We start from the raw sequence: 12,143 nt of genomic DNA, 5'->3' as shown, positions 1-12,143 counted from the left end.
CGCTTTCCCCTTGTGTGTTGTGCTTTTTAGACTGCAAGCCTGTGGGGAGCGACGGCCTTGTTTTGATTGTATCCAAGCTGTTCCAGGAGCCTTTTTGGCTGAAGAGCAAGGGTACAAATGTTTTAAATGAACAGACACCAATGGGAGGTGAACACTGCCAAAACTGTGCGCATGCACATAAGCACACACAAACCCCGGACAGGTGGCAAGCCTAGGGTCTCGGCGAGGCGGACATGGGATAGCAGCACTTCAATGTCCCTCTGTGCAAATGCCAAATCCCTGCACACAGAAAATCAGCATGTCAGGGAGAAGGCTATAACTGTGCACGTTATATGCTCACATTTATTCCGTGAGCCGCCCTGAGAGCTGCGGGTATAGGGTGCTATATAAATTCAATTAATCATCATCATCACCCCTTGCAAGTGGAGAGGTGTCTTGGCTGTTCCACAGGGCAGAATGCTCCTCAACACAAACACACAAGTCTTTGGAAATTGAAAATCAGCAGGTCAGGGAGAAGACTAGGTAGGAATCCTTGTCTCTGACATGTTGATTTGGCAAAGTGTGGACCCCACATCATAACAAAGAGGAGAATGGAGGAATCGTTTTTTAGTACACAAACTTACTTGTATTCTCATGTAAGTAGGCTAAAAATGATTCAAATATGTCAAACAAGCTGTATTGTATGATAGTCTTCACTGCGCCCTAGGTACATCACCATTTAAGCTTATTTCTCAAGTTTAAAATGCTTTCCACCCTCTACGGAGCATAGGAAAGAATCACTCACCAGCAGGGGCTGTGACCAGTTTGGTTGTCATGATGGTCCCATTACTGCTCACCACCATAATAGGGGAATTGCTACTGCTGGGCAAAGTTGCTGTGACTGGCTTGGGAAGGATTTTGCTGGGCTGCACTTGCTGGGTGATTATTTTGACCCCTAGGAAAGAAAAGAGGCATCACGAGTGGGAGGTGGACGTCAGAAGCAAACATTAAAAAGGCCAAATAGCTAAAGAAAGACAGAACAAATCATTCCCCGCAACACAGTGGAGCCACATCACAAGAGCATTTATAACTCGTGCAAATTCAACAATATGTGCTTGGCTGAAACTCCATTCCAGATTAATTCTAGTCTTTTTCTTCTGCCTGCAGCTCTAACTGCCCCCTCCTTCTGCGTTCGTCCCTCCTCCTCTGTCACCCAGGAGGCCACTGCCTAGAACTGATCACCCCACTGCTGCTTCCTTGCCCCTCGGCCCTTCACTTGCCTGACCTGCCTCTTCCTCCTCTTCAGCAATGTCTAGGCAACACAATGACCATGTACATACGCAATTGACAATCTTTATAGAATTCCTTCAAATCATAACAAGTACAAAATGAAATCTTTAGTCTCAAAGCGTCTGAATGATATGAAAATATCAAATGCTGTGGCAGTGCTTATGTAATAATGTAGTCACTGCATTTTCATTACATACATTCATTCAATATAAGATGGGTTTATGAAGCAATTCTATATCCTCCCACCACGCTGAAGAAGTCTATGAAACAGTAGTCAATATCCGGAATCAATGTTCAGTGTTGGACATCGTATTTGCTGAATACACAAAGCTTCACAGCTTGTCTTTCATCATACAAAGTTTGGTAAAGGTAAAGGTAAAGGGACCCCTGCTCATTAGGTCCAGTCGTGACTGACTCTGGGGTTGCGGCGCTCATCTCGTTTTATTGGCCGAGGGAGCCGGTGTACAGCTTCCAGGTCGTGTGGCCAGCATGACTAAGCTGCTTCTGGTGAACCAGAGCAGCGCACGGAAACCAGAGCAGCGCACTTATTAACATAGGTAAGTTTGATCAAACGACATGTCAGCGATGTTGCGCTCAAGGGTTAGGTATCAGCGAGGAGAAGTTTGATCAAATGAATAAATGCATGTCAAGAAAGAACTGAGCATATGAAGTTGAATGTATGTAAATACACCAAAATTTTGAGGGAGAATTTCCTGAAGAAAGAAATTAAATATTGTAGCTTAATCTAAGAAGAAATGTAACATATGGACTTGAAGGTTTATAAATATATGAAAACAGAGAGAATTACTGAAGCCCGAGACTTCTTCATGGGCAAAACAGGTGACAAATGCTGGCACCCTGTCTAATTCTTGTGCGTGACATCGCTGACACTTTGTTTGATCAAACTTACCTTTGTTGATATCTACAGAAGCCTGGCTAAAGGAACGTTAAAGACTTAATAATAATAATAATAATAATAATAATAATAATAATAATTTATTATTTATACCCCGCCCATCTGGCTGGGCCTCCCCAGCCACTCTGGGCGGCTTCCATAGAAACTAAAAATACAGTAAAATATCACACGTTAAAAACTTCCCTGAACAGGGCTGCCTTAAGATGTCTTCTGAATGTCAGGTAGTTGTTTATCGCTTTGACATCTGCTGGAAGGGCGTTCCACAGGGCGGGCGCCACTACCGAGAAGGCCCTCTGCCTGGTTCCCTGTAGCTTTGCTTCTCGCAATGAGGGAACCACCAGAAAACCATCGGTGCTGGACCTCAGCGTCCGGGCAGAATGATGGGGGTGGAGACGCTCCTTCAGGTATACTGGACCAAGGCCGTTTAGGGCTTTAAAGGTCAACACCAACACTTTGAATTGTGCTCGGAAACGTACTGGGAGCCAATCTTCCTTTTGGACACAATTTGAATGAGTTTTCTGTTTGTGGCTTCTGTAGTAGATTTTGTACATAGCTCTCTCAATTTTTGGATTATTAATATGAGATTTAGAATGTAGAATGGTTTGGTAGCGTTTTGTGTGCCGCTTATGTGGTGATTACTTTATACTGGTCTACTACGAGAATTAGCAGCATAGGCTCATTTCCTCAATCCCTGACATGGCGGCAGTGAGTTAACACCCGGAGCAACCCATCGATTGGTACCTGATTCCTGCTTGATCTGGATGGTAGGCTTAATGCCTGGCGGAAGGGGAGACTGCTGGGGGTGCAGGCCTGGCTGCTGCTGCTGCTGCTGGGAAGCCTGTTGTTGCTGTTGCTGTTGCTGCGCAGCCACGGGGGAAGCCTGGGTTAGCTGCTGCTGCGGCTGGGCTTGCTGAAGCTGCTGCTTGGGAGACGGCTGTTGTTGTTGTTGCTGCTGCTGCTGTTTAGGAAACGGTGTCAAGATCTGGGTCGGCGCTCCCACCAGGGTCTTGGGCGAAGGCAACCGGGCCGCTGCGACTTTAATGGCCGATGTGCAGACTCCTTGAAGAGAGGAGGCAGCCATACCCTGGGTTAGTCGCTTCAGGTTAAATCTTTTCAGGTTGCGTCCCGCGGCGACCCAGAAGTAACGGAACGGGTTACTTCTGGGTTTCGCCGCTCGCGCATGCGCGGACACTCAGAATGACATCATGCGCATGCACGGCAAATTGCGACCCGCGCAGATGTGGGTTGCGTTCTGTTCATGATGCGAACAGGGCTCTGGAACGGATACCGTTCACATCCAGAGGTATCACTGTAATAATAATAATAATAATAATAATAATAATAATAATAATAATAATAATTTATTTATACCCCGCCCATCTGGATGGGTTTCCCCAACCACTCTGGCAAGCTCCCAACAGAATATTAAAAACATAATAGAACAGCAGACATTAAAAACTTCCCTAAACAGGGCCACCTTCAGATGCCTTCTAAAAGTAAAATAGTTATTTATTGCCTTGACATCTGCTGGGAGGGCGCTCCACAGCGCAGGCGTCACCACCAAAAAGGCCCTCTGCCTGGTTCCCTATAACCTCACTTCTCGCAGCGAGGGAACCGCCAGAAGGCCCTCGGCGCTGGACCTCAGTGTCCGGGCTGGATGATGGGGGTAGAGACGCTCCTTCAGGTATACAGGACCGAGGCCGTTTAGAAGCTGTTAGCATGTGACATTGGCCACACCATGGTAAATAGATTTGACTGACCAGCTAAACCAGGTGAGGGTAGCTGATGGGTGTCAAACCCTCGGTTTATTTCCTTGACATCTGATAGGAGGGCATTCCACAGGGCGGGTGCCACTACTAAGAAGGCCCTCTGCCTGGTTTCCTGTAACTTCACTTCTCGCAATGAGGGAACCGCCAGAAGGCCCTCAGAGCTGGACCTCAGTGTCCGGGCCGAACGATGGGAGTTGGGACACTCCTTCAGGTATACTGGGCCGAGGCTTCCCAAACTGCAGCCATTGAGTTTCATTCGCGTGGCCCGCGGCATGTCTGGGGGTTTGTGGCTGAAGACGCCCCACCCGTTGCATCCAGCACCCATTTATACAGGCAACCCCCAATTTGCATGGGGATTACATTCCAGGTCAGAGCATGCGATGGTAGAGCACGCATAAGCCAATTTTCCCCCCATTCCCGGCCACTTCCAGGTTGTAGCGATGCACATGGAGGCGGTCGCGTGTCGACTAGACGTATGTAACTCTGTCGTCGCCTACAGTTGCATTTTCAGCACTTCCTCTATTTCTTACGTTGTTGTTTTTAACGTATTGCAGATTAGAATATGGAAGAAACAAAAGAAGTAATAAAAATGCGACTGGAAAGAATACAGCACCTAGCATGGCACTTGACTATTGCTGCAACAGCAGGAAGTCATGGGACATGCGCAGAGTGCAAATGAAGCAGTTTACTGCCCCAGGATTTTTGCAGCACTGAAAGTGGGCTTGCCTCTAACTGCCCCATTACCAACAATAGTAAGTACAACTAATCATACCCAGTTTTCCCGAAAATAAGACAGTGTCTTATATTAATTTTTGCTCCCAAAGATGCGCTAAGTCTTATTTTCAGGGGATGTCTTTTTTTTTCCATGAAGAAGAATATGGCACACATTTATTCTCTAATTGCGAGTCAGCCAGACTCCATCAGGGCAGAGCGAGCAGCAGGCGGTAGCATGTACTGGCGGCGGCGCGGGCTCTCTGATTTAAAGGGACCTCGAACTGCCTGAACAGCTCTGGCTGCGCTGCAGCCAATCAGTGAGCTGCGCAGTGGCACCCGCCGTCACAGTCCAGAGGAGTCAGAAGCCTTACGGTAGCTTCGGGGGGCCTTATATTCCAGGGAGGCCTTATGTTCAGGGGAGGTCTTATTATCGGGGAGGTCTTAATTTCGGGGGATGCCTTATATTACAGCAAGAGGCAAAACTGGAAGTACCGTATTTTTTGCTCTATAAGGCTCACTTTTTCCCTCCTAAAAAGTAAGAGGAAGTGTGTGTGCGTCTTATGGAGCAAATGCAGGCTGCACAACTATCCCAGAAGCCAGAACAGCAAGAGGGATTGCTGCTTTCACTGCGCAGTGACCCCTCTTGCCGTTCTGGCTTCTGAGATTCAGAATACTTTTTTTCTTGTTTTCCTCCTCCAAAAACTAGGTGCGTCTTGTGGTCTGGTGCATCATATAGAGCGAAAAATACGGTGGGTCTTGTTTTCGGGGGATGTCTTACTTTCGGGAAAAGACTGCAAGTGCAGCACACAAAGGAAGCCTTGAAGACCCTAATGAGATGTAGCACGCAGTTTTCAGCTGCACCTATCTTTTCACCCGAGGCGGTGGGTGTCGCAATCTCTTCCCCATGCAAAGCCAACATCTCACCCTGTGCAACTGTGGACATAACCACGGAGGGCGTCGAGGAGACCACGGTGGTCACAGCGACCGTGCTGGGAGCAGAGGAAAGGGTGGAGCAGCCCCCAGTGGAGGCGCTGGTAGAGGTGCTGGTGGAGCTGCTAACCAAAGAGGACTGGGAAGCGGTGATGACCACCGGCTGCTTCTGGGTGGTCGAGGCAATGACCGACGTCGGGACGAGCTTGGTGACGGCCGCGTAGTTGTGAGACTTGGAGAGGATGTTGGGGACAAAGGTGGAGCTGGGAGAGGTGGTGACTATGATCACCTGGAAAAGAGAGCACACAAAAAGGTTTCAATCATCACCCCCTGTGCCGACAGCCCCTCGCTGTTGTTTTACAGGGTCTGCTCCCAAAAGGAGCATTTGTCCATTCAGAGTAAGGGTAACGCTGCCATCGCTCTCAACTGGCTTTGTGACAATAAATCGTGTAGCCCAAACTGACTGGTTATTATTGCATTTGCTATCAATATGCGATTGAATGACAACCTGCAAAACGTGGATGAGGCTTGAGGTTCACTAAAACTTACTTACAGCCTGCCATTTCTCTTGGGAGCAGCTCTTGGGTTGCACCCGCAGACAAGGCTATCTCATTTCCCTGCACAGCCACCCTATGAGACAGGCTGTTAGGGGAGTTGGCGGCCTGTGACTCCGCCCTATTTATGGGACCAAACGTGTGCTGGTGCACAGGCAGCATTATCTTTTGAAATGTGGTTTTACTGAAGGGAGAAGACATCAGCACATAACAGAGGAACTCAGGGAGAAAAAACGACAGACAATTAAACAGAACTGGTGTTGCAGGGTGGTGTCAATAGCAGTTTCCAGTCTGTAGACTGGGACTGGGCTGAGCCTCTACCCCGGTTTGTGGGTGAAACAGCCTCCGCACATTTGTGAGCATACTGCAATGCGAGTGGCAAACTTACTGGAGCTCCTCACACTTCTGATTGGCTGGCCCCCGCTATTCTTTCCCAGACTGGGAAAGCCAGAATGGCGACAGCAGGTAGCTCTGAAGGGTCACTTGCCAGAAATATATGCTCCTCAATTTCACAGTGGCAGGGATTGCACAGGGACTGTAGACCAGGCACCCTCAAACTTAGCCCTCCAGATGTTTTTGGGACTACAATTCCCATCATCCCTGACCACCGATCCTGTTAGCTAGGGATGATGGGAGTTGTAGTCCCAAAACATCTGGAGGGCCGAGTTGTTGTTGTTTTATTGGAAATTTCAACACAATGGTTTTATCAAAAATACATCATCCACATTATTATTCTTTTTTCCCTCCCAACAAAAAAACCCAACCTCCCACCCCACCCCCAGACTTCCCTCAGCTCCTTTCTCAACACATATTTCTAGCTGCATGTTATAAAATTGTAAAGATCCTCAAGTTGTCTATCTACATATTACAATAAACAGTTTCTTGGAGGGCCGAGTTTGGGGGTGCCTGCTATAGGCTAAGGAAACCTCTCGTTCTCAGCCGCACATACCGAAAAGCCCTACCCACCTTCTGGGTTGTGGTGTTGGTCGTCTGTGTCGACGGCTTCGTGAAGGTGATCTTCACAGGGGACATGTGGGGCGGCAAGGAGTTGGCTATGCTCTGCATGATGCTGCTCATCTTAGGGCTGCCGCTGACAGGCACCGTGATGGTCTTGGTGACTGGTGTGGCGGCCTTGGGGACCTCCTTCAGGAGGACTGGGGAGGAGCTGGAGGAGTTGGTGCGGCGCCGTTTGCGGGGCTTCTCGTCGTCATCTGAGCAGCTCACGCCTGCCAACGAGAGAGACGCCTCAGTCTGGTAGCACTGATGCACCCAGAGCACTGCTCAAACCTCCCCAGCCCAAGCTGGCCTACATGCCAAGACACAACCTGTTCTGGAAGAAGTTCAAAGAACATCTCCAAAAACATTGTAAAATGTTTGAATGTTAAAATGATGTTGGGTATAAAGATAATATGGCATCAGTGACATAGTAAAAAGAAATATGCAAAAAAGTTTTAAGAAAAAAGGGCATGACCAGAGTAAAATTATGTCGAAGCTAAATAAATGAAATAAGGGAGAAAGGAAAACCGAAGACATAATAGGTTGAAATGTAAAATACTAAATAAGATTGGAAAGAGGGTAAGGAATTGCCGAATTTGATTGTGTAAAGGGGATTGCAGAAAAGGGAGATGTGAGGAAGTCAGGAAAGAGGGTTATGAAGATGGTTAGTAAAAAACTAGATTTTTATGTTTTTTCTGTTTGTTTTTTCTGTTATGCCTTTTATTGTGTTTAAATGTTTATGTTGAATACTTGTTTTATTATGCAAAATATTAATAAATATTATATATATATATATATATATATATAAAAGACACAACCTGTTGACCACTGACCTCATCAACTGCTACTCTCTAGCGGGGAGGTGAGCTTTTAATATGTCACTATATTTGTATTTCCAGTTCGATTTGGTAAATCTCTCCTGGAAAGGCTACTGTTTGATGCAACCGGTCTGGGAAAATTAAGGAGTAGACGCCTACAATTGTTTCATTGGAACTGAGAGAAAATAGCGGCTGCCAGCAGCAAAAAGTCTTTTGGATGGATTCGGCAGAAATACCAGCGTGTGAGGAGATGTTGCACGGACAGAGGGGTATCATACAATTAAATCCACACAGAAACAACTCATTCTACTTCAGCTCGCTTGTGGTAACAACTCGGAGACAGCGAAAGAAGGAAAACGACAGAAAGAATTAAAGGAACAATTACAAATGACTATTAAAAGCAGCAGAGATATGAGATGATCAGAGTCCCCCCGAACTCGAAGCATGGGAAGCCCTAGCAAAAAAAATTATAATTCGGCAGAATATTAGGATTATTTGAAATGTATATGTATAATTTGGAATATTTAATGTGATTTGATTGTTAAAATGGAAAACTCAATAAAAATTATTTTTTTAAAAAAAACAACCCTGCTACTCTCTAGGTGGTCATTTGGAGACACCCACACACCCCCAAGCTCCGGGGGCGTGGACTTTGGCTGCACCACTGACCAATGCTTACCAACCAGCATCTCTGAATCTACACATTTACACAGCTCAAACTGCTGGCTGTTTCAAACACATTATTACATCCATCCATTCATTTTTGCCAAGCCCAAAGGGCAGCTACCAAGGTTTGCAGGACATTGTGAGCAGTGTTGGGGAAGGCCTGGTGTATGGCATTCAAAATCAAAGATCCGTCAGGCCATGCTCGAGACCTTGGCTGCCTCTGGAGGAGGCTGGCCCTCCTTTTCCTTGGTGTCACTTACTCTTGACGTAAACGGCGCTCCCACTTGGCAAGACGACGACGTTGGAAGCCGGGCTGGCGGGCCTGGGGGATTTCACGGTCGCGACGCTGCCGCTCGGGACTGGAGTGGACGTCGGGGTTGAGGTGGTGCTTGTGTAGGAATAGCAAACCACCACTGAAGAGAGTGAGAGAGAAGAATAGGATATGCGTCAACCGAAGCGTTTTCATCTGTCTACTTCATTCATCTCCAGCCTACACTCCAAGGGGCGAGAGGTGGAATACACAGTCTGCCTCCACAATAACCCTGTGAGGTATGTTAGGCTGAGAGGCAGTGACTGGCTCAAGGATACTGGCACCCGTCAGACGTCTTCTGGAGCAAGCACACAATAAAGGGCCTGAGATGATGATCGCAGGGTCCAGGTTGGATCATATGGGGAGAGGCAGTCCTGAGCCGTTTACATACAGGTCAAAACTACCACTTCGAATTGGGCCTGGAAACTAATTGGCAGCCAGCACAGTTGGGTCAAGGCTGGGGCCTTCTATACAAGTGGTAAGAGGGGCCCTGATATAGGTGTCAAAGGTTTAAGGATCGAGAGTCCAGCTCCCATCAGCCCCACAGGAAGCAGTGATGGTTACGATGGCTTTAAAGGAGGATTAGACAAAATAAAATAATAATAATAATAATAATAATAACAACAACAACAACAACAACAATAATTTATTTATACCCCGCCCATACAACAACAACAATAATAATAATTTATTATTTATACCCCGCCCATACAACAACAACAACAACAACAACAACAACAACAACAATAATAATAATAATAATAATAATAATAATAATAATAATAATTTATTATTTATACCCCGCCCATCTGGCTAGGTTTCCCCAGCCACTCTGGGCGGCTTCCAAATGTATATTAAAAACAATACAGCATCAAACATTAAAAACTTCCCTGAACAGGGCTGCCTTAAGATGTCTTCTGAATGTCAGGTAGTTGTTTATCGCTTTGACATCTGAAGGGAGGGCGTTCCACAGGGCAGGTGCCACTACCAAGAAGGCCCTCTGCCTGGTACCCTGTAGCTTTGCTTTTCGCAGCGAGGGAACCGCCAGAAGGCCCTCGGCACTGGACCTCAGTGTCCAGGCTGAACAAGGGGGGTGGAGATGCTCCTTCAGGTATACTGGACCGAGGCTGTTTAGGGCTTTCAAGGTCAGCACCAACACTTTGAATTGTGCTCGGAAACGTACTGGGAGCCAATGAAGATCTTTTAGGACCGGTGTTATATGGTCTCAGGGGCCACTCCCAGTCACCAGTTTAGCTGCTGCATTCTGGATTAGTTGCAGTTTCCGAGTCACCTTCAAAGGTAGCTCCACATAGAGCGTGTTGCAGTAGTCCAAGCGGGAGATAACTAGAGCATGCACCAATCTGGCGAGACAAATTTCTGGAGGAGAGAGCTATTGATGGCTGCTGGACATGAGAAGAAGAGTTTGGATTTGATATCCTGCTTTATCACTACCCGAAGGAGTCTCAAAGCGGCTAACATTCTCCTTTCCCTTCCTCCCCCACAACAAACACTCTGTGAGGTGAGTGGGGCTGAGAGACTTCAGAGAAGTGTGACTGGCCCAAGGTCACCCAGCAGCTGCATGTGGAGGAGAGGAGACTCGAACCCGGTTCCCCAGATTACGAGACTACTCCTCTTAACCACTACACCACACTGGCTCTGTCCTGCCTCCACAGCTGGAGACAGCAATGCTTCTGAATGCCCGGTTGCTGGAAACTTGTGGATTTCCCACAGGCATTTTGAGGGCAGGAAGCCGAATGAGATAGGCCATTAGCTTGATCCAGAAGGCTTCTCTTATGTTCTCAGATGCCATCATCAGGGTTGCTGGGACCTGTATCCCAGCAACAGCTTGAGGAAGAGAGGTTCCGCATCCCCGGGTGAAGGCCTAAGCCCGGTGTCCCTTTCGAAGCATTAAGAGCATCCTTCTCCCATTCCCAATATCTGAAAGAGAGGAAGGCCACCTACCCTCACCTTCTTTGCTTCCTGTCTCTGCTGGGGAAGGGAGAGCTGCGTTGTGCTGGAGTGCCGCGTTGGCAACAGCGTTTGCCGTGACGGTGAAAGCGGTTTGGGGAACCAGCCGGGGCATCAGAGGGACGAGGCGGCGGCCTTCAATCGACCACTCAGAAGAGCTGTTGGGCCCAGACATACTAAGGAGAAACACGCAGGTCTGTAAACTGTCCGTTCCAAGTCGTTCTCCCATTCCTAAATACAGTGGTGCCTCGCAAGACGAAAATAATCCGTTCCGCGATTCTCTTCGTCTAGCGGTTTTTTCGTCTTGCGAAGCAAGCCCACTGACGGCTTAGCGGATTAGCGCTATTAGCGGCTTAGCAGCTTTTAGCGGCTTAGCAGCTTAGCGGATAAGCAGATTAGCGGCTTAGAAAAAGGGGGGGGAAGGGGGAAAAAGTCGGAAAAACTCGCAAGACATTTTCGTCTTGCGAAGCAAGCCCATAGGAAATTCGTTTTGCGAAGCACTTCCAAAACGGAAAACCCTTTCGTCTAGCGGGTTTTTCGTCTTGCGAGGCATTCGTCTTGCGGGGCACCACTGTAGGTCTTTCAAACCGGAAAATCTCTCTCCAGACAGGTATCATGAACCTCCCCGAATCCACCGCCAGGTGGGGTGGACTGTAAATTCACCCAGCTACTGGACAGAGCACACAACTTTGTTGACAGTCCCAGATCCTAGAACCTTCCGCTCAAAATGGATCTCCATTAGCAAGGCATCCGACCAAAACCTTGGTGAGAGGTCAAAGTCTAATTTACTGGGTGAAAGAGACCAATGGGCTTATTCAGAATATGGTCATTTCATGGGATGGGAAGGATCCATAGCTCAGCTGGAGGGCACCTGTTTGCAGGTGGAAGGTCCCTCGCTTTTCCGGTTAAAAGGATCAGGTCACAGGTGCTGAGCACTTTTTTTTATTTTTGAGATATTCCGAGAGGGAATTGATCAAGTCCAAATATCCTGGGTCCTAGTCCAAGTACTTCAGCGAATACACCACAGTTTAAAAGTGTACTGTTTAGCAGATTGCAAGTGTCAATTACCACGGGGCAAAATACACTGAATTGGGAGTAGGTTTGAAAGAACCAGAAGCAGTGGTCTTGCAGAAAAACTGGCCCACTGGAGTTAACCAGAGGTAGAGCCAAGCAAGGGTAATGCTAATGACAGTTCTCAATCATTTCCCCTCTAAAAAAAAGTCACCGCCTATC

The 12,143-nt window shown here is 47.5% G+C and overlaps 1 protein-coding gene across 9 annotated transcripts in view; it reads right to left on the bottom strand.

Moving 5' to 3' along the window:
- Window positions 1-12,143, bottom strand: part of EMSY (EMSY transcriptional repressor, BRCA2 interacting) — a 47,837-nt gene that overhangs the window by 23,934 nt on the left and 11,760 nt on the right. For 6 of the 9 annotated variants that reach the window (XR_013838247.1, XM_079973328.1, XM_079973332.1 and 3 more), the window contains 6 exons: window positions 10,905-11,086; window positions 8,893-9,045; window positions 7,119-7,378; window positions 5,593-5,887; window positions 2,927-3,244; window positions 785-934 (listed from right to left, as the gene is read on the bottom strand). Coding sequence is in view for 8 of the 9 variants with exons in the window: in XM_079973328.1 (XP_079829454.1) it covers window positions 785-934; window positions 2,927-3,244; window positions 5,593-5,887; window positions 7,119-7,378; window positions 8,893-9,045; window positions 10,905-11,086 (1,358 nt within the window). In the remaining variant the exon portion in view is untranslated. The remainder of the gene's footprint in view (window positions 1-784; window positions 935-2,926; window positions 3,245-5,592; window positions 5,888-7,118; window positions 7,379-8,892; window positions 9,046-10,904; window positions 11,087-12,143) is intronic. The other 3 variants (XM_079973330.1, XM_079973334.1, XM_079973335.1) reach the window with 1 other exon arrangement.

This window comes from Podarcis cretensis (assembly GCF_951804945.1).
Source record: "Podarcis cretensis genome assembly, chromosome: 4".
Classification (NCBI taxonomy): Eukaryota; Metazoa; Chordata; class Lepidosauria; order Squamata; family Lacertidae; genus Podarcis; species Podarcis cretensis.
Note: the sequence above shows the minus strand (reverse complement) of the source record. Positions and strands in the feature narration are given on the sequence as shown.